Source organism: Artemia sp. Qi Xiang Cuo, chromosome 20 (genome assembly GCF_049724085.1).
Source record: "Artemia sp. Qi Xiang Cuo chromosome 20, ASM4972408v1, whole genome shotgun sequence".
NCBI classification, from domain to species: domain Eukaryota; kingdom Metazoa; phylum Arthropoda; class Branchiopoda; order Anostraca; family Artemiidae; genus Artemia; species Artemia sp. Qi Xiang Cuo.
In genome coordinates this window covers 7,835,012-7,856,695 of record NC_142813.1, presented here as the reverse complement: position 1 = coordinate 7,856,695, position 21,684 = coordinate 7,835,012, and the positions used below count along the sequence as shown (strand labels likewise).

General features: G+C 35.7%; 2 protein-coding genes across 2 annotated transcripts in view; one reads left to right on the top strand and one right to left on the bottom strand.

Annotated features, from left to right (window-relative positions):
- The window catches only part of LOC148939831 (uncharacterized), a 125,316-nt gene that overhangs the window by 48,555 nt on the left and 55,077 nt on the right, over positions 1 to 21,684 (bottom strand). The gene's annotated exons all lie outside the window — the stretch shown is intronic.
- Positions 1 to 21,684, top strand: part of LOC148939834 (uncharacterized) — a 100,972-nt gene that overhangs the window by 35,884 nt on the left and 43,404 nt on the right. Inside the window, exon 3 of the mRNA XM_089106402.1 lies at positions 12,385 to 13,066. Coding sequence (XP_088962528.1) covers positions 12,385 to 13,066 — 682 coding nt within the window. The remainder of the gene's footprint in view (positions 1 to 12,384; positions 13,067 to 21,684) is intronic.

Genomic DNA, 21,684 nt, shown 5'->3' with positions numbered 1-21,684 from the left:
AACTATAACTTAAAGTAAAACTCTAAGCTAAGACTCTAAGGTAAAATTCTAAATTCTTAACAAAAACTAAACTAGAACTCTAACAAAAACTCTGAGATAAGACTCTAGGCTAAAACTCTAAACTCTTAACTAAAACTAAACTAAACTAGAACTCTAACAAAAACTCTCTGCTAAGACTCTAAGATAAAACTCTAAAATCTTAACTAAAACTAAACTAAACTAGAACTCTAATTAAAACTCTAAGTCTAAGCTAAAACACTAAACTAAAACTAAACTAAACTGCAACAAAAACTCTAAACTAAGACTCTAGGATAAAACTTTAAACTCTTAACTACATGTAAACTAAACTAGAACTCTAACAAAAACTCTAAGCTAAGGCTCTATGCTAAAACTCTAAACTCTTAACTATTAATAAACTAAACTTCAACTCTAACAAAAACTCTAAGCTAAGACTCTAAGCTAAAACTCTAAACTATTAACTAAAACTAAAATAAACTAAAACTTCAACAAAAACACTAAACTCTTAACTAAAACTAAACTAAACTAGAACTCTAGCAAAAACTCTAAGCTGAGACCCTAAGCTAAAACTCTAAACTCTTAAGTAAAACTAAACTAGACTAAAACTCTAATTAAAACTCTAAGTCTAAGATATTAAGGTAAACACAAAACTCTTAACTAAAACTAAATAAACTAGAACTCTAACAAAAACTCTCTGCTAAGACTCTAAGCTAAAACTCTAAAATCTTAACTAAAACTAAACTAAAACTCTAAGCTAAGTCTCTATGGTAAAACACCAAACTCTTAACTATAACTAAACTAAACTAGAACTCTAACAAAAACTCTAAGCTAAGACTCTAAGCTAAAATTCTAAACTCTTAACTATTACCAAACTAAACTAAAATTCTAAGCTAGGTCTCTAGGGTAATACTCTAAACTCATAACTATATGTAAACTAAACTAGAACTCTAACAAAAACTCTAAGCTAAGACTCTATGCTAAAACTCTAAACTCTTAACTATTACTAAACTAAACTTCGACTCTAACAAAAACTCTAAGCTAAGTCCCTAGGGTAAAACTCCAAAGTCTTAACTATATCTAAACTAAACTAGAACTCTAACAAAAACTCTAAGCTAAGACTATAAGCTAAAAACTCTAAGCTCTTAACTAAAACTAAACTTCAACTCTAACAAAAACTCTAAGCTAATACTCTAAATTAAAACACAAGACTATTAACTAAAACTAAACTAAACTAGAACTTCAACAAAAAATCTAGGCTATGACTCTAAGCTAAAAACTCTAAACTCTTAACTAAAACTAAATTAAACTAGAACTCTAACAAAAAACTCTAAGCTAAGACTCTAAAGTAAAATTCTAAACTCTTATCTAAAACTAAACTAAACTATAACTTCAACAAAAAGTCTAAGGTAAAACACTAAACTATTAACTAAAACTAAACTAGACTAGAACTCTAACAAAAACTCTAAACTAGGAATATAATATAAAAAAAACTATAAACTCTTAACTAAAAATAGACGAAAATAAAACTATAAGATAGTTATATTGGGTACAACTCCAAACTCTTAAATATATGTAAAATAAAATAGAACTCTAACTAAAACTCTAAGCTAAGACTCTAAGCTAAAACTCTAAACTCTTAACTATTACTAAACTAAAATTTAACTCTAACAAAAACTTTAAGCTAAGACTCTAAGCTAAAACTCTAAACTATTAACTAAAACTAAACTAAACTAGAACTTCAACAAAAACTCTAACCTATGACTCTCATCTAAAACTATAAGTTCTTAACGAAAACTAAAATAAACTATAACTCTAGCATAAAACTCTAAGCTAAGACTCTAAGCTAAAATTCTAAACTCTTAACTAAAACTAAACTAGAAATCTAACAAAAACTCTGAGATAAGAATCTAGGCTAAAACTCTAAACTCGCATCTAGAACTAAACTAAACTAGAATTCAAAAAAAATCTCTCTTATAAGACTTTGTGATAAAACTATGAAATATTAACTAAAAATACGCTAGAATAAAACTCTAAGCTATGTCTCTAAGCTATACATCTAAACACTTAACTACATTTAAACTAAACTAGAACACTAGATAAAAATTTGAGCTAACACCTTATGCTAAAACTCTAAACTCTTAACTATTAATAAACAAAACTTCAACTCTAACAAAAACTCTAATCTAAGACTCTAATCTAAAACTCGAAAATATTAACTAAAACTAAAATAAACTAAAACTTCAACAAAAACTCTAAACTCTTAGATAAAAATAGAATAAACTAGAACTCTAAAAAAAAAACTCTAAGCTAAGACTCTAAGCTAAAATTCTAAACTCTTAACCAAAACTAAACTAAACTAGAACTCTAGCTAAAAACTCTAAGCTAAGACTTTAAGGTAAAACACCAAACTCTTAACTAAAACTAAACTAGAACTCTAACTGAAACTCAAAGGTAAAAAATAAAACTCTTAGCTAAAATTAAATAAACTAGAACTCCAACAAAAAAAACTCTAAGCTAAGACTCTAAGCTAAAACTCTAAACTATTAACTAAAACTAAAACTTGAACAAAAACTCTAAACTCTTAACTAAAATTAAATAAACTAGAACTCTAAAAAAAAACTCTAAGCTAAGGCTTTAAGCTAAAATTCTAGACTCTTAACAAAAACTAAACTAAACTAGAATTCTAACTAAAAACTCTAAGCTAAGATATTAAGGTAAAACACCAAACTCTTAACTAAAACTAAACTAGAACTCTAACTGAAACTCAGAGTTAAAAAATCAAACTCTTAGCTAAAATTAAACTAAACTAGAACTCTAACAAAAAAACTCTAAGCTAAAATTCTAAAATCTTAACTAAAACTAAACTAGAACTCAAATTAAAACTCTAAGCTAAGACTCTAAGTTAAAACACCAAACTCTTAACTAAAACTAAAATTAAACTAAACTAGAACTCTAACAAAAAAAACTCTAAGCTAAGACTAAGCTAAAACTCTAAACTCTAAAATAAAATTAAACTAAACTAGAACTCTAACAAAAACTCTAAGCTAAGACTCTAAGCTAAAACTCTAAACTATTAACTAAAACTAAACTAAACTAGAACTTCAATAAAAACTCTAAGCTAAGACTCTAAGCTAAAAACTCTAAACTCTTAACTAAAACTAAACTAAACTAGAACTCTAACTGAAACTCAAAGGTAAAACATCAAACTCTTAACTAAAATTAAACTAAACTAGAACTCTAACAAAAACTCTAAGCTAAGACTCTAGGCTAAAACTCTAAACTATTAACTAAAACTAAACTAAACTATAACTTAAAAAAAAACTATAAGATAAAAACTATAAATTATTAACTAAACTAGGATAGAACTATAACTTAAACTAAAAGTTAAAACATCAAACTCTTAGCAAAAATTAAAGTAAACTAGAACTCTAACAAAAAAAACTCTAAGCTAAGACTCTAAGCTAAAACTCAAAACTCTTAACTAAAACTTAGCCAAATTATAACTTTAAGTAAAACGCTAGGCTATGACTCTAAGCTAAAACTCTAAATTCTTAACTATAACTAAACTAAACTTCCACTCTAACTAAAACTCAAAGGTAAAACATCAAATTCTTAACTAAAATTAAACTAAACTAGAGCTTCAACAAAAACTCTAAGTTATGACTCTAAGCTAAAACACTCTATACTTTTAACTAAAACTAAACCAAGGCCTGGGTGGTCCTTTGGGAGCCCGGTGGACCTTTGGGGATCGGGGGGAGGGCCTTTGGGGGTCGGGGGCCGTTTGGGAGCCTGGGGCACCTTTGGGGACCGGGGGAGGGCGTTTGGGGGTCCGGGGGGCCAGTTGGGAGCCTGGGGGGTCTTTGGGGACCGGGGGAGGTTCTTTGGGGGTCCGGGGGCTCTTGAGGATTGAGTGGTCTTTTGGGAGCCCGGGGGACCTTTGGGGCCCGGGGGAGGGCGTTTGGGGGCCCAGGGAGGACCTTTGGGGGTCTGAGGGGACCCTTGAGCACCGATTGGTCCTTTGGGAGCCTGGTGGACCTTTGGGGATCTGGGGAGGGCCTTTGGGAGCCTGGGGAGGACCTTTTGGGGTCTGGGCGGCACTTGAGGGGCGATTGGTCCTTCGGGAGCCGGGTGGACCGTTGGGGATCGGGGGAGGGCCTTGGGGCGTCGTGGTTGGGTCTTGGGGGGTCTGTGGGGCACTTGAGGGCCGGGTGGCCCTTTGCGAGCCCGGTGGACCTTTGGGGTTAGGGTAGAGGGATGGGAACCATTTGGGGTTGGGGTAGGGGGATCGGAACCCTTTGGGTTGTGGTAGAGGACCTCACAACACTTTTCAAATAGAACTTGTGTATTATAACGACCACAAAGTTTTACCCTCAAATTCTCTCCTAAAATCTCTTCAAAAATCATATTTTAAAATGTCTCTAACTGTTTCGCCGAAATAATTCCATAAAATGATTAAAATGGTTTCGCCCAAATAATCCCTAAGCGTAATTTCATCGAGTTCCTTTTGTTTGGCATCCCTGTGCTTTCACATTTGAAATTACAAAGAAACCTTTTCGCGCGCTAAGATCAAAACATTTGCTCGGAAACGATTCTCTTGTTAGAACTGCAAATTAATTCCCTCTCGTGAATCAATTCTCTTTAGAACAACAAATTAATTCCCCTTTCATGTCAATCAATCAATCATGACATCATCTGTCATGTGAGAACTAAACTTTGCCCGGAGACATTTCTGTTTGAAATCCAAATCAATTTCCTTTCGTGAATCAATTCTCTTTAGAACAACAAATTAATTCCCCTTTCATGTCAATCAATCAATCATGATATCATCTGTCATGTGTGATCTAAACAAAGCCCTCTGATTGGCTGAGAAGGGGGATCTAACTGTTTCCCGGGAACTCATAACATTTGACTTGAACAACAACAACAAATACTGTTTCCCGGAAACTCATAACGTTTGGCTTGAACAACAAATATTGGAAACACGTGATCCCCCGGAAACTCATATCATTTGCATTGAACAACTACAACAACTACTGTCCCCCTGAAACTCATAACATATGGCTTGAACAAAAAATGTTGTAAACATGTGATATCCCGGGAACTCATAACATCTGCATTGAACAACAACAAAAAAGGAGTTTCATTAACTGTTCCGCGGACACTCATAACATCTGCATTGAACAACAACAGGAAGGGAGTGACAAAGTTCCTGTTTTTCCATTCTCACTGACAAAATCCATAAAAACATCAAATAAATTGATCAACACACATAACCATCCATGAAAAACATCAAATAAATCGATCAACACACATAACCATCCATGAAAACAGACATAAATGTGACAAAGTTCCTGTTTTTTCATTCTCACTGACAAAGTCCATAAAACCATCCATAAATGTGACAAAATTCCTGTTTTTCAAATTCTCACTGACAAAAACCATAAACCACGTGGTTGTGATCGCGCTGGTACCCCCATCTCTACTGGTATAGGCCCTGCTATTCCAAAATATAAGAAAACTCCTATCTAAGACCAATAAAATAGTTTAAAAAAGACAATGCAATGTCAATGTACCCAAATGTGATCGGAGGCATTGTAGGAAGTCTTATTCTTGTCAAATATCCTAAAACTAGTGCCACCCCTAGTTTAGCTTGTAAGTTAGGTATTTTTTTAAAATAAGAGGAATATTGAAATTTTTAGCATTATTACATAATTGATTATAATTGGTGTTTTTATTTATAACGTCCCGGCAAAGCGACAGTAGCGTCGAAGAATCTTAATAGGCCAGGCTATTTAGGCTATAGGCTATTTAGGCTATAACCACTTGCTAGTTTTGTAGCATCTTTATTTTCTTTATGAACTAACTTTTCAGACATTTGAACGTATTCCTTTTTCACAACCTTTGTTGTTATTGGAAGTAACTTTCTGTTCATTTCTAAAATATATTGAACTAGCTTAGCATCGAAAATGTTAACCATGGACAGTTTTAATGTAAAGAACGAATTCTAGCCAAAGGAACTGTACCCTGTGGTTCGTTCACATTATCTTCTTTATTTTAGCTATGAGGTAACTAAAATGAGTTTCTTTTTTAAATAAGAGTATAGAACGCATAGGAGCTTCATGCTGCTAAGTTTGTCCATTTAAAAAAAAATATAATTAAGCATATATTAGCCGCGAGAATATAAATCCCTTAACAAGATTAAGCGGTTGAATAAAAACTTTCTCAGGTGTGGTGATCGATCCCACGACTCATGGTACGGTGAATCAAACGTTGCCTGGCCTGGTTTCTACACCACCTGGCCTGGTTATGCCTGGTTTGGTCAACCTGGCATAATGTAACTAAAGTTAACTAGCGAACTTTATAAGGGAGAAGTTTGATCTACATGAGATAAGTGCCAGGATGAAAGACAAAACGCTGTACACACTTAATCAGCATAAATTATAGCCAAAGGCTTTTTCCTGCTTGTTTTATCTGACCAAGATAGGACCTTCCGTAAGCTTCTTCAATTGGATGATGGAATAAATGAACGTGTCATCATAGCGTCTCTGATGGATAAACAATAAGGATGAATTGAAGTATCGCATAACTTCTTAATTCCGTTGAGTTTGTGGATTTGCCACCCTCTTACTTAAAACTGAAGACTGACTCTGATAGCTAAGCTAAAACTTAATTTAGATTTAGTTCATTTACTAGGTATATGCTATGGACTATGACCGGTTGCTACTTACCTATATAACAACTTCATTAAATTAGAAATATTATAAATGGGAATAGCTGGAATATAAGCATTTTGGTATCTATGACGTCATGCGCAATTAGTCGAGAGGATGAATGAATCTAAACAGTTAAAGGAAAGGTATGAAATTGAATGTTGTTATTAAAATATACCCCGGAAGAAATTGAAGATTCACTTAACAAAATACGAGGTGATTCAGCTCCCGGGCCCGATGGAATTCTTATGAAGATCTTCAAAGCATTTAGAACTGTTCTGTTACCTTTTTTGGCCTCATTATTTAACCTAGTAATTTCAAAGACAAGGAAGTGGCCAATGACCTGGAAAACCTCGCTTATTCTCCCACTTTATAAGAAAGGTAATCCCATTGCACATAATAGCTATAGACCAATAAGCCCCCTAAATAGTGCCGGAGAAGTCCAAGAAAAAATTACAGATAAAAGACTGGGAATGTGGATAGAAGAGAAAAAAATCTTGCAAGAAGAACTAGGTGGGTTCAGACCAGGTTATTCTACAGCTGATAGAGTGTTTGTTATTAGTGCTCTTGTAGAAAAGCACTGCAAAGGTAAAGGAAAATTATATGTGGCCCTAATTGTTTTGAAATCAGCATCTGATAGTGCAGATCGTGTTTTATTGTTGAATGTTTTATTAAATCTAGGCCTACCAACCCCTTTTTTACAAATTCTATCATCTATGTATTCATTGAATAAAAGTTTTGTGAAAGTTGTTAGGAAGAGAATATCTCTGCCATTTTTCTGGAAAAAGGGCGTGCGCCAATGAAGTACACTTTCCCCAAAATTATTTGCTATGTTTATTAATGATATTGTTCCTTATTTCCGACAAAGATGGGCACCTACTCTCCAACTGGGAAAACTGAATATGTCAATGCTACTATTTGCTGACGACATTATATTACTGGCAAAGACAAAGAATGATTTACAAACTCTCTTGAATCTCCTTGAAAAATATTTGCAAGAGAAGAAACTAGAGGTGAATGTCACGAAATCCCAAGTCATAATTTTTAGCAAAAAACCCTTGGAATCAGCACCACAATTTTTATTGAATGGAAAAATGCTGGAAATGGTGGAAAAGGCCAAATACTTAGGTTTCATCCTTTGTCAAAATGGAAAATGGACCAGTCATATTACAAAAATTGCACAGAAAGGAAGAAATGCATTATTTGGTATATACAGAAGAACACTAACAGCAGAAATAATTGAACTAAGTCTCCACAAACATATATTTAATACTAAAATTATGCCTATCCTACATTACGGATCAGAAATATGGGGGGTATCAGCCGGCAAAGCAACTAGAAACCCTTCAACTTCAATATTATATACGAGTTTTTGGCCTACACAATACAAAACATACATTAGTTTTAAAAGGTGATCTTGGTATATTTAACCAGAAATTGAAAAGATATACCCAAATCATCAAATTTTGGTTAAGACTTCTAGAACTTCCCCAGACTAGACTTGCCCAAGCAGCATCTGAAGATCTTCTCCTTCAGTGTAAAAAAACATCATGGACAGAACAAATCAAAAGAATATTAGATGAGAATTGATTTTCAAGTTCGTGGGAGAAGAGAAAAGGGCCAGAAGATCATGAAAAGTTCTTCAAGGAATTTAGTGCAAGACTTGAAGACCAAGAAGTGCAACTATGGCAATCAGCTGTGGACAAATCTTCGAGTCTTACTTTGTATAGAGAAGTAAAAGAAAATTTTGGTCAGGAGTTTTATTTCAAGCTGGGATTGCCCATTAAATATCAGAGGATTTGGATTCCGATTCGAGCTAACAGTCTGCCAATTTATTGTACGGTTGTAAGGAAAATGAGGGACGGTTCGGAGGCCGGGTGCAGTTGCTTCAGATGTGAGAAGAATGATTGTGGGTTGGGTCATTTCCTCCTCCGGTGTAAGCAAGTCTCTCATTTAAAGGAATCAATTATCCAAGATGGGGAAGATAGGCTGCTTTGTGAGTTAATTAGGTCTAGGACTCCCCGTTATATTGTGGCAGTAGGAAATTTTGTATTGATGGCAAGGATGTCAAATGAAGTGTAATTTTTCTTTAGTATTTGTCTTTTTGTATATGGCTTTTAAATACTGATTATTATTATTATGGGAAAAATGTCTTCTCATATTTTAGTTCTTTTATATTACTCTTTGATTGCGCCGTATATAAATTATGGATGTATGATTTGGCTTTTACGTCCAATTTTAAACGGGTGCAGATTCAGCAAAATAAAGCAGTGAGGTTAATTGGTAAGTACGATACAGGAGCTTTAAGTACAGAGTCGATTTTTAGGAAACTTAGGATTTTGAATGTTACTCAAATTAGAGATTTTAAAATTGGTACTTTTGTACTTCAGAGCTTGACTGGTTTTGTCCCTGATGTTTTTAATAATTTTTTCGTTTTAATTTATTTTATCACGGATATGCTACGTGAAATGCTGAAGACCTGGTATGTGAGCCAAGAAGTACGGTTCGTTCGAGTCATGTGGCAAAGCACACTGGTGCGGTGGTCTGGAATACCTTTCCAGACTCAGTTCGGGAAGCGGAAAGTGTGCCACAATTTGAAAACCGGTTAAAGAGGCATCTCCTTGCGGACAGTTACTGAGTTTAGGTCTGGAATCTGGATTGCGAGAGAGGACAATTTGAGTTTTTTTCTTTTTTTATTATTGTTCTGTAATTATTATCAGAATTTCTATTTTTTTTGTTCTCTATTTGTGTTTATTTCAGTGATGATTTGGTTTAGTTGTATAATTTAGTAATTGTGTACTGGTTGCGTTTTTCAAACATATTTGTGCTTTATTTATAATTGGTCGTTAAACTGGCATGAATTATTATATTTTATCGTAGATGTTTGTTGCTGAAAAAAGAAAAAAAAATATCAAACTGCTAAGAAAAATGTACTTGTAACAATCATGTATAATACCAATCAAAGCCGCAGCATCAGCTGGAATCAAAAGCGAAACATGACCCATAATAGCCAATGTTAAAAACCTGCTTTTAAAGCTGATTAAATAAAAAAGCAAGTTTTTTTTAAATGAAAGTAAGGAGCGACATTAAAACTTAAAACGAAGAGAAATTATTCCGTATATGAAAGGGGTTGTTCCCTCCTCAACGCCTCGCTCTTTACGCTAAAATTTCTTATTGTTTTAAAAAATAAAGTTGTGAGACAGAGTCAAATTTTAGCGTAAAGAGCGACGCGTTGAGGGGGGGGGGGGGTCAGCCCCTTTCATATACGGAATAATTTTGTTCGTTTTAAGTTTTAATGTCGCTTCTTGCTTTCAGTTAAGAAAAACTTGTTTTTTTTATCAATTGTTAGTAAATACGGTGCCACGGATTCGATAATCATTCGAAAGACTAAATACTGTTTTAGTTGATAATGCTGTTTTTTCTCTAGGTTGTTTCCACTCGTTAATTAGATTGTTTTACTGTTAGTGATTATGCATTATATTTGTGTATGTTGAAGTTTCTCTATGGTTCTTTTTTCCTAGTATTCCGCTTATGTTTTGTCGTTTTGTAGCGGGTTAAAAATAATTATTATTACTATCATTATACCAATAGATATATCAAAAGAATCGGATTTTTATACAAGATATATTCAATAGGTATATTCAAATATATAAGTTTCATTAAGTTTAGTCTTACCCATTAAAGGTTTAGCTTGAGAAAATGTGCCTTATTTCAAAAAAAGGAAAAAACACTTCTAAACGTAATAAAATCTAATTAAAATCACACCATCAAATTCAGCGCATCAGATAACCATACTGCAGAGGTTTCAAGCTCCTATCTGCAAAAATGTTGAATTCTGTATCTTTTGCCGGAAGAAAGATCACGGATTTGTATTTATTTATTTGTTTTTTTTTCCCAGGGGTGATCTTATCGACCCAATGGTGATATTATTGACCCAGTGGTCCTAGAATATTGAGAGAGGGCTCATTTGAAGGGAAATTAAAAGTTCTAGTGCCCTTTTTAAGTGATAAAAAAATTGGAGGACAACTAGGCCCTCTCACACGCCCTTTTGTTTCTCAGAATAAACCCATCAAAATTATGAGATAGCCATCGTGTTCACCATAGTTGAAAGGCCGAATAACTATGCCTTTAGAGATACCATGACCCCCCCCCCCCTTCTCCTAGGGGAAGGTCTTTAAGTTACAAGATTTGCCCATTGTTTACGTATAGGATTTGTTATTGGGAAGTTTGCATTCATTTTTCCGGTGGGGGCATTTTTCGCTGCTGTGATTTGTCACAGGGATAATTTTCTATGGGGAGAGAAGTTTTCAGGGATTTAATTTTTTCAGGAAAAATTTAACGATGGGGGAATTGGCCAGAATTTCTATACGAAATTTTTCTTTTGTCTTGCTTTCTCTTTGCCGACTCAATTTTACGCGTGGAGATGTTAAGGGTAATTGTCCGGGGTAAATTTTCACTAGGATGGGATGTGTCCAGATAATAGATCCGTGGGGAGGAGGGATTTTTCTGTGGAGACGTAGCCAGATTTTCTGGTATTATTTGAAAAGGATCAGAAATGCAATAAAAAACAAGTTTTCTCAACTGAAAGTACGGAGCAATATTGGAACTTAAAACGAACAGAAATTTTTACGTATATAAGGGAGTTGCTCTTCCTCAACACCTTGCTCTTTACTCTAAAGTGTGAGTTCTGTCCCAACTCCGTAAGAACGACTCCCGAAACACTATGTTCGTTTAATTAGAACAATAAGAAGTTTTTTTTTTAAGTACTAAAACTTTAGCGTAAAGAGTGAGGTGTTGAGGAAGTACAACCCCCCTCATATACGTAATAATTTCTGCTCGTTTTAAGTTCTAATGTTGCTCCTTACTTTCAGCTGAAGAAAAACTTAATCAGCCAAAATAGCGAGGCCTTGGCTTGTATATGCTCCCAATTTTAGAAGTAACAGCATAAACTATGTTGGGTGTTATGGTTTTGCGCTGGACAGTCGAGGAATAGTTATATATAAGGTGCATTGTAGAACTAACAATATTGATCGAATGTCAGAAAATAGAGAACAAAGTTGTTTTAGGAATGCACCTTATTATAGAAATTGTCTTTAAGGAACGTGTCACAATTTGTTTTTGTTTATTTACTTCTTGGGACATACCATTTTTAAGGTTTTCTAGTGTTGATAAAAACGGCATTCAATTAATGGCGTAGGAAACAAACCCAAGTGTTGCTCCCGTGACTTTTTATCAACGAAGCCTACCTAATGCTTCTGCAATACTTCGGGTTGTGCTTGCAACATAAATAGTTTATTTAAGTTTAAGTTAAGTTAAGTGTTTAATTTAAGTTTAAGTTAAGTGAGATAGTTTGTTTAAGTTCTAAATGTCTGTGTCAATTTTTTGTTCATTTTTTTCATTTTTGTTCAAAGATCTATCGGAGCTATCTGAAGAATTTTCATTAGTCCTTCTGAATCATGGGTTCAAGCTGAAACACCCCCGGCAATGGAGTTATATCGATAATTTTCTGAAAACAAACAATGAAGAATTGGTAACACAGTGCGGTTTCATTTTTGTTCAAAGATAACTTTTATTTTTTTATTTTTAGGTTTGTTTTTGCCTGTTTTTGATAGTTTTGTTTTCAAGTTCAAGAGTAACATTTGTAATCCTATTTCAGAGAGCTCCGATCCGAGGTCTTAAACTGTGAAGAAGTCGAAGCCATAAGGTTATTTAGACGCTATTATACTTTAATAATGATTCTCTGCGAGCTGCTACCTGCGACTCTAACAGAATTCGGAGCTTTGTTGGTAGTTCCTACGGAGCTATCTGAAGAATTTTCATTAGTCCTTCTGAATCATGGGTTCAAGCTCAAACACCCCCAGCAATGGAGTTATATCGATAATTTTCTGAAAACAAACAATGAAGAATTGGCAACACAGTGCGGTGAAATAATGCAAATTGCAAATTTGTTTTACTCATTTTCATCAGTTATATATCGTAACCAAATATTTACTAAAGACGAGTTTATTTCAAGTGTTAAAGAAAGTCTTTTAACACTTAGTTTTCAAATCGGGACTATCGTTGAAAGTGTAGACACCCTTTTGGAATGTCTTATATACAAAGATGAAAGTGATGAATATCTTGGAGAAGCTAGACAAATAGTGATGAAAATGATGGCACACCCTTATACTCATATAAAAATAAAAACTTATGCCTTTTTAGCTAAAATGACTAAAGGGGCTTTAGGTATTGCAGCTGCAATTAAAACAGAGTCCAAAGATTTGCAGTTTTTAAGGCTTTTAGTTCAAGATGAATTAGTGAGTGAAATCATCTTCAGTTTAATGGATGATTCGGAGCATGTAAGTATTTTGTTTAGGCCTATGAAATATAAACTTAGACCTATTTAAAATTTAATCTATAAGAATATTGCGTTTGGACTTGTAGAATGAGGTCTATAAGAACTTTAGACAAATATATACTTTAGAAGTTTATAAGAATGTATACTTCTTTTGCTGTTGTTTGGTGAATTTGCAGACCCTTTCGCATAATCTCTTCACCGGAATCAAATTATAGATTGTATTTTCATGTTCTTGCAACGAGTTTTTAGAAAGTTCTTAAGCTGTGTCTTCCTTGCGAGTATTTTCTTTCTTAAGAATGTAGACTTTTCCAATTTCGGAGTTAATTTGTATTTCTTAACCTGCTGTAGGGCCCGGAATCTGATTCTGGTGATGAGGTTATGTGGAAGCGTCTCTAAAACAATTCAAACAACACGAAGAAGGAGTTGTTGCCTTTTTTTGTTCCCCGTAAAGATTAATAAGTCTTTTAAAAATTTCTTAAGCCCTAGTTTTTCTGTGAAACCCGTGATTTACATTCTCTTATTTCTTTTGACTACTGATTAATTTTCTGTGGTAAAACAGAAAAAGAAAAAAGAGGTTTACAACGAAATCCTTAGCTTGTTATAAACGCTAATGCTATCATAAGCAGCGGAATAGCGATGCCTAAGTAAAGAGCAACGTGGGCACTATATATTTTTCTTTTCGTTTTTTCTTGCTTTTAGATCAGGGCCCTTTGTATCGAAGGAGTTCTCGTAGAAACTTCGAAAAGGGCTCATTTGGTTGGAAGTTGAAGGGGCTAGTGGCCTTTTTAATAGTCGAAAGTGTTTGGAGTTCAGCTAACCCCCCTCCCACGCCCACCATTTCCCCAAACACATCCAATCAACATTTTGAGATAACCATTTTGTTCAACGTAGTTTAAAGGTCCGGAAATTCTGTCTTTGAGGATAACAACCCCCCCCCTACAGCCCCCAGGACAAGGGTTGTAAGTGTGTCCTCGGGGCATATAAGGTTTGTATAGAAAAGATGATCGTATAAACTTCGGAGGGGGCTCATTGGATGGCTAATCAGAAGTTTTAGTGCCCTTTTTAAGATTCACAGTGATGGGAGGGTGGATACTTCCTCCACACACCTCGTATTTTCCCGAATTGCATCTGATTGAAATTTTGAGATGGCCATTTGTTGTCATAGAAACTTCTAAAAAGGTTCATTCGATTGGAAATTGAAAGGACTAGTGCCCTTTTTAATAGTCAAAAGTAATTGGAGGGCAACCAGACCCCCTCCCACGCCCATCATTTCCCCAAACACATCCAGTCATAATTTGGAAATAGCCGTTTTGTTCAACGTAAATGACAGGCCCGGAATTTATGTCTTTGAGGATGACAACTCCCCCCTCCCCCAGAGCCGTCAGGGCAATGTTTTTAAGTTATTCCCTGGGGACATATAAGGTATATAAATAGAAAGGGTGATCGTATAAACTCCAGAGGGGGGCTCATTGGATTGGTAATCAGAAGTTCTAGTTCCCATTTTAAGATTCAGAGAAGAAAAGACGCTCCTTTTGTGGGTTACAAAAACAATTTAAAAAATGCATCACAAAATTTATTTATATGCATTTTTGTTACGTTTTCACATGTCGGACAAACATTTCGAGGGAAACCGGTCTCTGAACGAAGCACTAGCTTTTCACCCCTAACGAAGCAATAGCTAAAAAACCAACTTCCTGCAAAAACGGATTGAAAATTTTAGCACCGATTGGCTAGCACTTTTATTGGCTGAGAGCCAAAACTTTTTTGCAACTTCAGGGCTTTAATAAGATTAGATTCCATCTTCAGTAAATAAAAAAACTTTCTACAGCTAGCAATCCTTGGGTAGCAAAAGGGAAGTTGCCGTAACTGGAATCTTTGAGGACTGTGGTTGAAACTTGTTGCAAGGCCTTCCTTATCGAAGAGTCTTGACCTTTAATCTGAATCAAATGAGCTAATAAGCAACTCTCTATTATATTTCAGTGCCCCACTAGTGGTAACTAAGAAAAGGAAACAAGAATAAAAAAAAAGAAACAAGTCACTGCTTCCCATGCGAAAAAATGATTTTCAATGCGAAAAAAGTTCAGGTTTTTGCACAAATGATGCGAAAAAATGAACGTGTTGGTCAAGATTGGGGACTTTAATTCTCCTAAAGGAGGTTTTTCTGCCAGGTGATTCCAATGGTGCAGTTTTCGTTTTTACTTCACAAGTTTAGTACAGAAATATTCATTCAAACAATTTGCAATCTCATTTGGATCAGTGATAGTGCTGATGTTGGGACACATAAATAGCTGCTTAGATTAAGCTTTGGAATGAGAGTACCTTCTTCATAAGCACAAACAATATTTAACATCACATTGTGCAGCTTATTTTGGCACTTGAGAAATTCACTGAAATGATTGTCACTCACTGAAAATGATTTCACATGTTTATTATAAGCCCACCTTTTTTTCTTTCCTCTCTTCATGCCATTGGATTTTTTCCCTCTAAGTGGAGTAGGTTTGAAGAAATTCAACAACATTTCATATCTCTTTCCTCAGTTATGTGGTCATTCAATTCTATTTTGCTAAACCTTAACCATTCAGTTTATAAACAATAAAGATTGTTTTGATTTTTAATTAATTTAATTTTTATGTTCCTGGCCTCCCCCAGGCCATTCAGCGTGCCCCCAGGTGGCGATAGGGGAACGCTCTACAAATATGTAGGGTACCTCCATAGGAGGCACGGACCAAGTGAGGATCTTGTCCTGGGGTCCATAATAGAAACTGGAACACCCTCACCAGGGGCCGTAAATACAGGTGGAGGAGGAAGAAGGCCCCTCAAATGTACACTCAAAACGGCTTACTGGTTTGTCCACAAGTCCCATGAGTTGCAAACCTTCTCCCAGTAATGGGTTAAATTACATGGTGATGCAGAACACCATCGCGGGAGGATCCTCTATAGGAGGACAACTGTGACAGGGCATAAGATCCAGATCTATGGACAACGGCCTCTGCAATGGGCTGCATCGACCTTTTCGGGGTACCTGCAAGACTGGGGACCTTGCGGTCAACTTTATTCCCACTTGAGGAGTGGCGCCCCTCGAGGAAATTATTGCCTAGTAAACGACACAGCACTCGCACGGGATTCTGACTAATGGACAATTTTTCTGGGCTTGGTATGTTTTGATGGGCGTCTTTGGGCTGAAAAACCTCTTCCTAGCTAATTTATCTATTATGGGTTGCCTCCCCGTAGTAGCATAATATTTGTAAGCATGAATATATAATGAGTCGGAGGTAATAGGCTTGAGACTGTCTGTGCAGGATTTCGGCTCTTGTTGATAGAAGAGCATCGCCAAGTGCTGAAAACCATGTTGTGACCAAGATGGGCCTAGGATTGCACAAAGCCTCCATTCATGGAGGTCCCAAAGACTTCTTGCTGTCCGGTTCTAAGCCGGCTTAAGCACTTCGGTGTAGACTTGAAAAGATATGTGATCTCCGTCATGCTCTGGTATCCGGGATCATTGATTTTCCTGAGGCGAAAATAATTTCAATGATTTAAAGAATATGAAAATTGGAACTTAGAATGTTACGAGATTAAAAATGACCATCGTATCAACATTTTGACTGACGAATTCAGAAGATTCGAACTGGAATTGATAGAAGTTTCAGAAACCCATATCCTAGGGGATGGAAGCCTGGAATTAGGCGATATAAAATTTGTTCACTCAGGCTGGAAGGACGGGGCATACAGACAGGGACTAGGGTTGTCAATGAATAAGGAAGCTGCTAAGTCTTGTTCAGGATGGGGCGGTATTAATACTAGATTAATTATTGCTGATTTTATGACTAAAAAGTTCAGAGTATCAGTTATAGTAGTATACGCCCCTGTAGAACCGACTGACTGAGATACTAGTGACTCAGATGAATTTTACTTACAGTTACAGGAGCAAATACACAGGGTCCCAGGTAGAAATATGATGTTATTACTGGGAGATTTTAACGCCCAGGCTGGTAGAAATAGGGATAGATGGTATCCAAGCCTTGGTAATTTTGGTGTAGGAAAAGAAAACAATAATGGATACAGACTTGTGCATTTTTTTAGGTATAAAAATCTAGTTATAACCAATAAGGTGTTTAGTCATAAAATGGCTCATAAGTTAACATGGTATTCACGTGATGGTAAGACAGCAAACCTTATTGATTAAGTTATAGTAAACCGAAGATAGGCAGGATCATTACAAGATGCTAGGATATATATGAGGGCCATTATTGATGTTAAGAGTAAAGATCACCACCTAGTAGTGTCTATGGTTAATTTAAAGCTGAAATTTTAGAAGGGTAACTATCTCTCACGAAGTTATGATGTTGGTAGACTCTAGAATGAGAATTTGAGATACAATTTCCAGGAACAGTTAAATACTAAACTTGAGAGTTTAAGATTTGATAATGTGGAAGATGGTTGGAATAATTTTAGAAAAATAATTTGTGAAGTTGCTGAAGGTGTATTAGGGAAGAAAGCTAGAACTGCAGCTAAGAATATTAGTGAAAAAGCTTTATGTTTAATAGAAAAGAGAAAGGACTTGTACAAGAATTATCTGAGTGATAGATCGTATGAAAACAAAAGAAAGTAGAGAAAGCATTAAAATATGAACTAAGGAGGTGCGAAGTGGAGGCCATGGATAAAATTGCGAGGATCTGGAAGATGCAGCTAGACGGCATAATAGTAAATATTGTACTGGCACGTTAACAAATTGAGAGGGAGTAGTCAATCCGGACTTGGCCCATTTAAAGATAGGAATGGGGTCGCAATTAGCGATAAGGAAAAAATTAAAGAGAGATAGGCAGAATATTTTGAGAAATTGCTTAACCGAGATAGAGTTGCAGGAAAAAATATAGAGGAAAATGAAAAAGTTTGTGATACCTTGGATGTGAAGGAAGATTGGTTTTGTGATGAGAAATTAGCAACAGTACTAAGAAGGTTAAAAAATAATAAGGCTCTAGGTGCTGATAGGGGGGTAAATGAGTTTCTTAAATATGGCGGCTCTTAGGTTAGAAAGAAATTACTGAAGATTATGAATATGATTTTTGAAAAAGGGGAAGTACCTAACGATTTTAGGAAAACCTTAATTAAGCCACTTTATTAGAAAGGTGATAAAAGTGAGTGTGGTAATTATCGAGGCATTAGTATGGTTTCTGTAGGTAGTAAATTACTTAGTAAGATGATACTTTTTAGACTGAGAGATGCTGTAGACAAAATTTTAAGAGAAGAACGGCGCGGTTTTAGAAAGGGTAGGGGATGTGGCGACCAAAGTTTTATTCTTAGGTTAGTAATTGAGAAGTGTATGAGTTATCAAACACATTTGGTCCTCAGTTTTATAGATTATGAGTAAGCGTTTGATTCTGTTGATAGAAGAGCTTTAGTAAAGGTCTTATCCTTGTATGGTATACCAGACAAATACATTAAAGTGATTAGTGCTATGTACGAGAATAACACTGCTGCGGATAAAGTAGGAAATAAGGTTAGCAGCAGATTTCTTGCTAAATCCGATGTAAAGCAAGTTTGTGTTGTACCCTCATTTATATGGATCATTTTGTTGGAAATTTTCTTAAGGAGCACAGGGAAGGCAATTGGAGACCATGGAATCAAATTGGGAGGAAAATGTCTCCTGGACTTAGATTATGGTGATGATTTAAGGATCCTAGAGGAAAGTGTGAGCAAAATGAATGAAGTTTTAAATGTTTTTCGAGTTCAGGGTGTTAGAATAGGTTTGAAAATTAATGTTAAGAAGACTAAGTCACTATGACTAGGAATAAGTGAAGATGAAAAGGTGACGTTGGGTAATGAAAAGATTGATCAGGTGGGCAGCTTCACTTACCTTGGTAGTATTATCAGTAAAGATGTTGGGAGCAATGAAGATGTTAAATATAGAATAGCCAAGGCTCATGGTGTTTTTTCACAGTTTAAAAAAGTTTGGAAGAATAGGAAGATAAGTCTGCAAACCAAGATTAGAATATTAGAAGCTACAGTGATGACAGTGGTCAAAAATGGCTTTGAAGCCCGGCCGCTTTGACAAGCAGATGAAGATTTGTTAGATATTTTCCAGAGAAATTGCTTAAAGATTGTTCTGGGTACCCGGCTGACTGACCGTATTTCCAACAATAGGCTATACGAAAAATGTGATTCTATACCGCTCTCTAGGGCTAGGGCACGTTGTGCGGATGAAGGATGACAGATTGCCGAAGATTGTTCTTCTCGGCCACCCATATAGGGCTAAACGGAAAGCAGGTCGTCCCCGTCTGGGGTGGGAGGACGTCATAAAGAAAGATTTAAAGGAAATGGGAACTTCGTGGGTGGGTGTGAAAAGGGAGGTTTTGAATTGATTGGGGCAGAGGAGGAGCGTGCGTAGCTGTGTTGGCCTCAGGCGGCTTGGTGCTGCGGTGAGTTGTTAGTAGCAGTAGTAGTAGTTTTATATAGTGCTAGTTTGGTTAATAATAATGAAATAAATAAAATAGGATGAATATATAATAGTTTAGAAACCAATTTGGGCTATATATTTGCACATTAGGGGGGAGGGGTGGATGGTAAAGCATAGCATATATTAAATACGTAACCTAACCTAACCTAGGTACCTTTTTCTCCCCCTAAACCCCAAAAAAGAATAGTTTAAATATCGCCAACGCATTGAAAACCACGCTTATCCTTCATTACTGTATAGCACTGTCTTAAATTAACCCATACAAAACGGGTTTTCTGTCGCGTCTCCAGTTTGACATATACAAAAGAGTGCGTTTAACATAAAAGTATCTTTTGATCTTCATACTCCTCTAAATGCATTTTTGTGTGTATAGAGGGTTCAAATAAACTATTATTATTATAAGGCGATTGTCCCTCACTTAACAGTTTTTTTTTCAAAACTCTTTTTTAATTACTATGGTTATTTGTTCCTTTCTACGTTGCCCTTAAGTGGTAACCATGATGTAGCCAAGAAACGAATGTGGTTTTGCGCTGCGGGTGTGTTTTAGTAGAAGTAGAAAAATAGATTAAGTTTCAGGAGAGTGTAGGATTTTTTTAATATAGGTGCTCACAGAGTTTCTATATTTATTCGTTTTGGCTTTAATTGAACGAAATACTGCAATATTTGAATATCTATGGCTAAAAGAAAAGCACCATTGTTTTTCCTGTTTCCTGAAAATGGGAACAATTGCCTGTATGCACGCGAGAACGGCGGTGTGTGTATTTTGTGAATAAAGGACACCCTAGAGGGTCAATCATTTTGATCAAAAGCTTCCGTCAATCAATTGATTAAAGCATGATTGACCGTCTAGGAGCCGATTGAGTCAATCAAACTCTATCAATCACAGTCAACGCTTGACTCAGGCGTTGAACAGGTTCCTAGATGGGCAATCATGGTTTAATCAATTGATTGATGGAAGTTTTTGATCAAAATGATTGACCGTCTAGGGTGTCCTTAAGAAGCTGTATATCTAGCTCAAATATCTGTGTTTCAACACATCCTCAACCAGTTTTTTTTAGTGAGCCAGGAGGAGGGGTCTAATATCTATACTTTTGTGCATATATTTGGGTAGGTCTTATTACCAGGTCTCTTCTAAGATATTTTAAACTCTTGTAAACAAGTTGTTTTTTTTCTCTGCGTTTTCTTGTGTGTGTGTGTAAAAAACTTAAATATTGGTTGAATAGTCAATTGGCTGGGTTTGTTGAGAAATGCAAGGTGATAGCCCTACTCGAAACACGAGCAACCATAAAAAAATCAATAGCTCCTCCTCCACCATTAATAGCTCCTCCTCCATCGTTAATAGCTCCCCTTCCACAATTAATAGCTCCTCCTGTCATTAATAGTTATGAAAGCTCTACTTCTGTTCTCGAGATACAAATCGAACAAATAATTCATTTTAATTATTAATTTGCTCATCCTTAAATTTTCCAAGTTGTATTCTACGATTTTTCAATCCCCGCCGCAGCAAAGGTTGGGCGACTAGCTCACTACTAGCCAGGATTGCCACCCTTCGAGAAAAAAATCACTAGATTTTAGTGATTTTTTGGTTGATTTAGTGATTTTCTTCAATAATCTAGTGATTTATGTGCCGATTTAGTGATTTTTTAGCTTTGGCAATATAAAAATCAGTAGGTGTAGTGGTAAATCACTACGGGTAGCAACCCTATTACAAGACCTGTAAAAAAAATACCCAGCAACAGAAACGTCGATTCGACGCCCTATGCGCCCGCAATTGCTCTGTAGGATATTTATCCTTTAACGTATTCTAGGATTTGCGTACACGGTCTTTTCCATTAGGTAAAATCAACTTGCTGTGGATAACCCCATCTCTATCGCCTTCGTGTTAGTAACACATGAGTGCAATAACGAGGAATATTTCTCCCCCTTCTCCCCCCCCCCATCAGGATGCATATTTTAAGCTTAGTTCTAATGTTTTCTTCCAAATGAAGGGGAGTTATGGGTTACCTTCCTCTATAGTGATTTGAACAGGGCTGTGTAATCAAAGTCGGTTTTTTAGTAAATTTTGCTGAATAGAGTCGGAGTCGGAGCTGGAGTATATTATATGGGTATATTGAAAGTGTCTGGAGGCAGATTTGGAGGTTGTGGAGTCGAAGTTTTAGTGACTT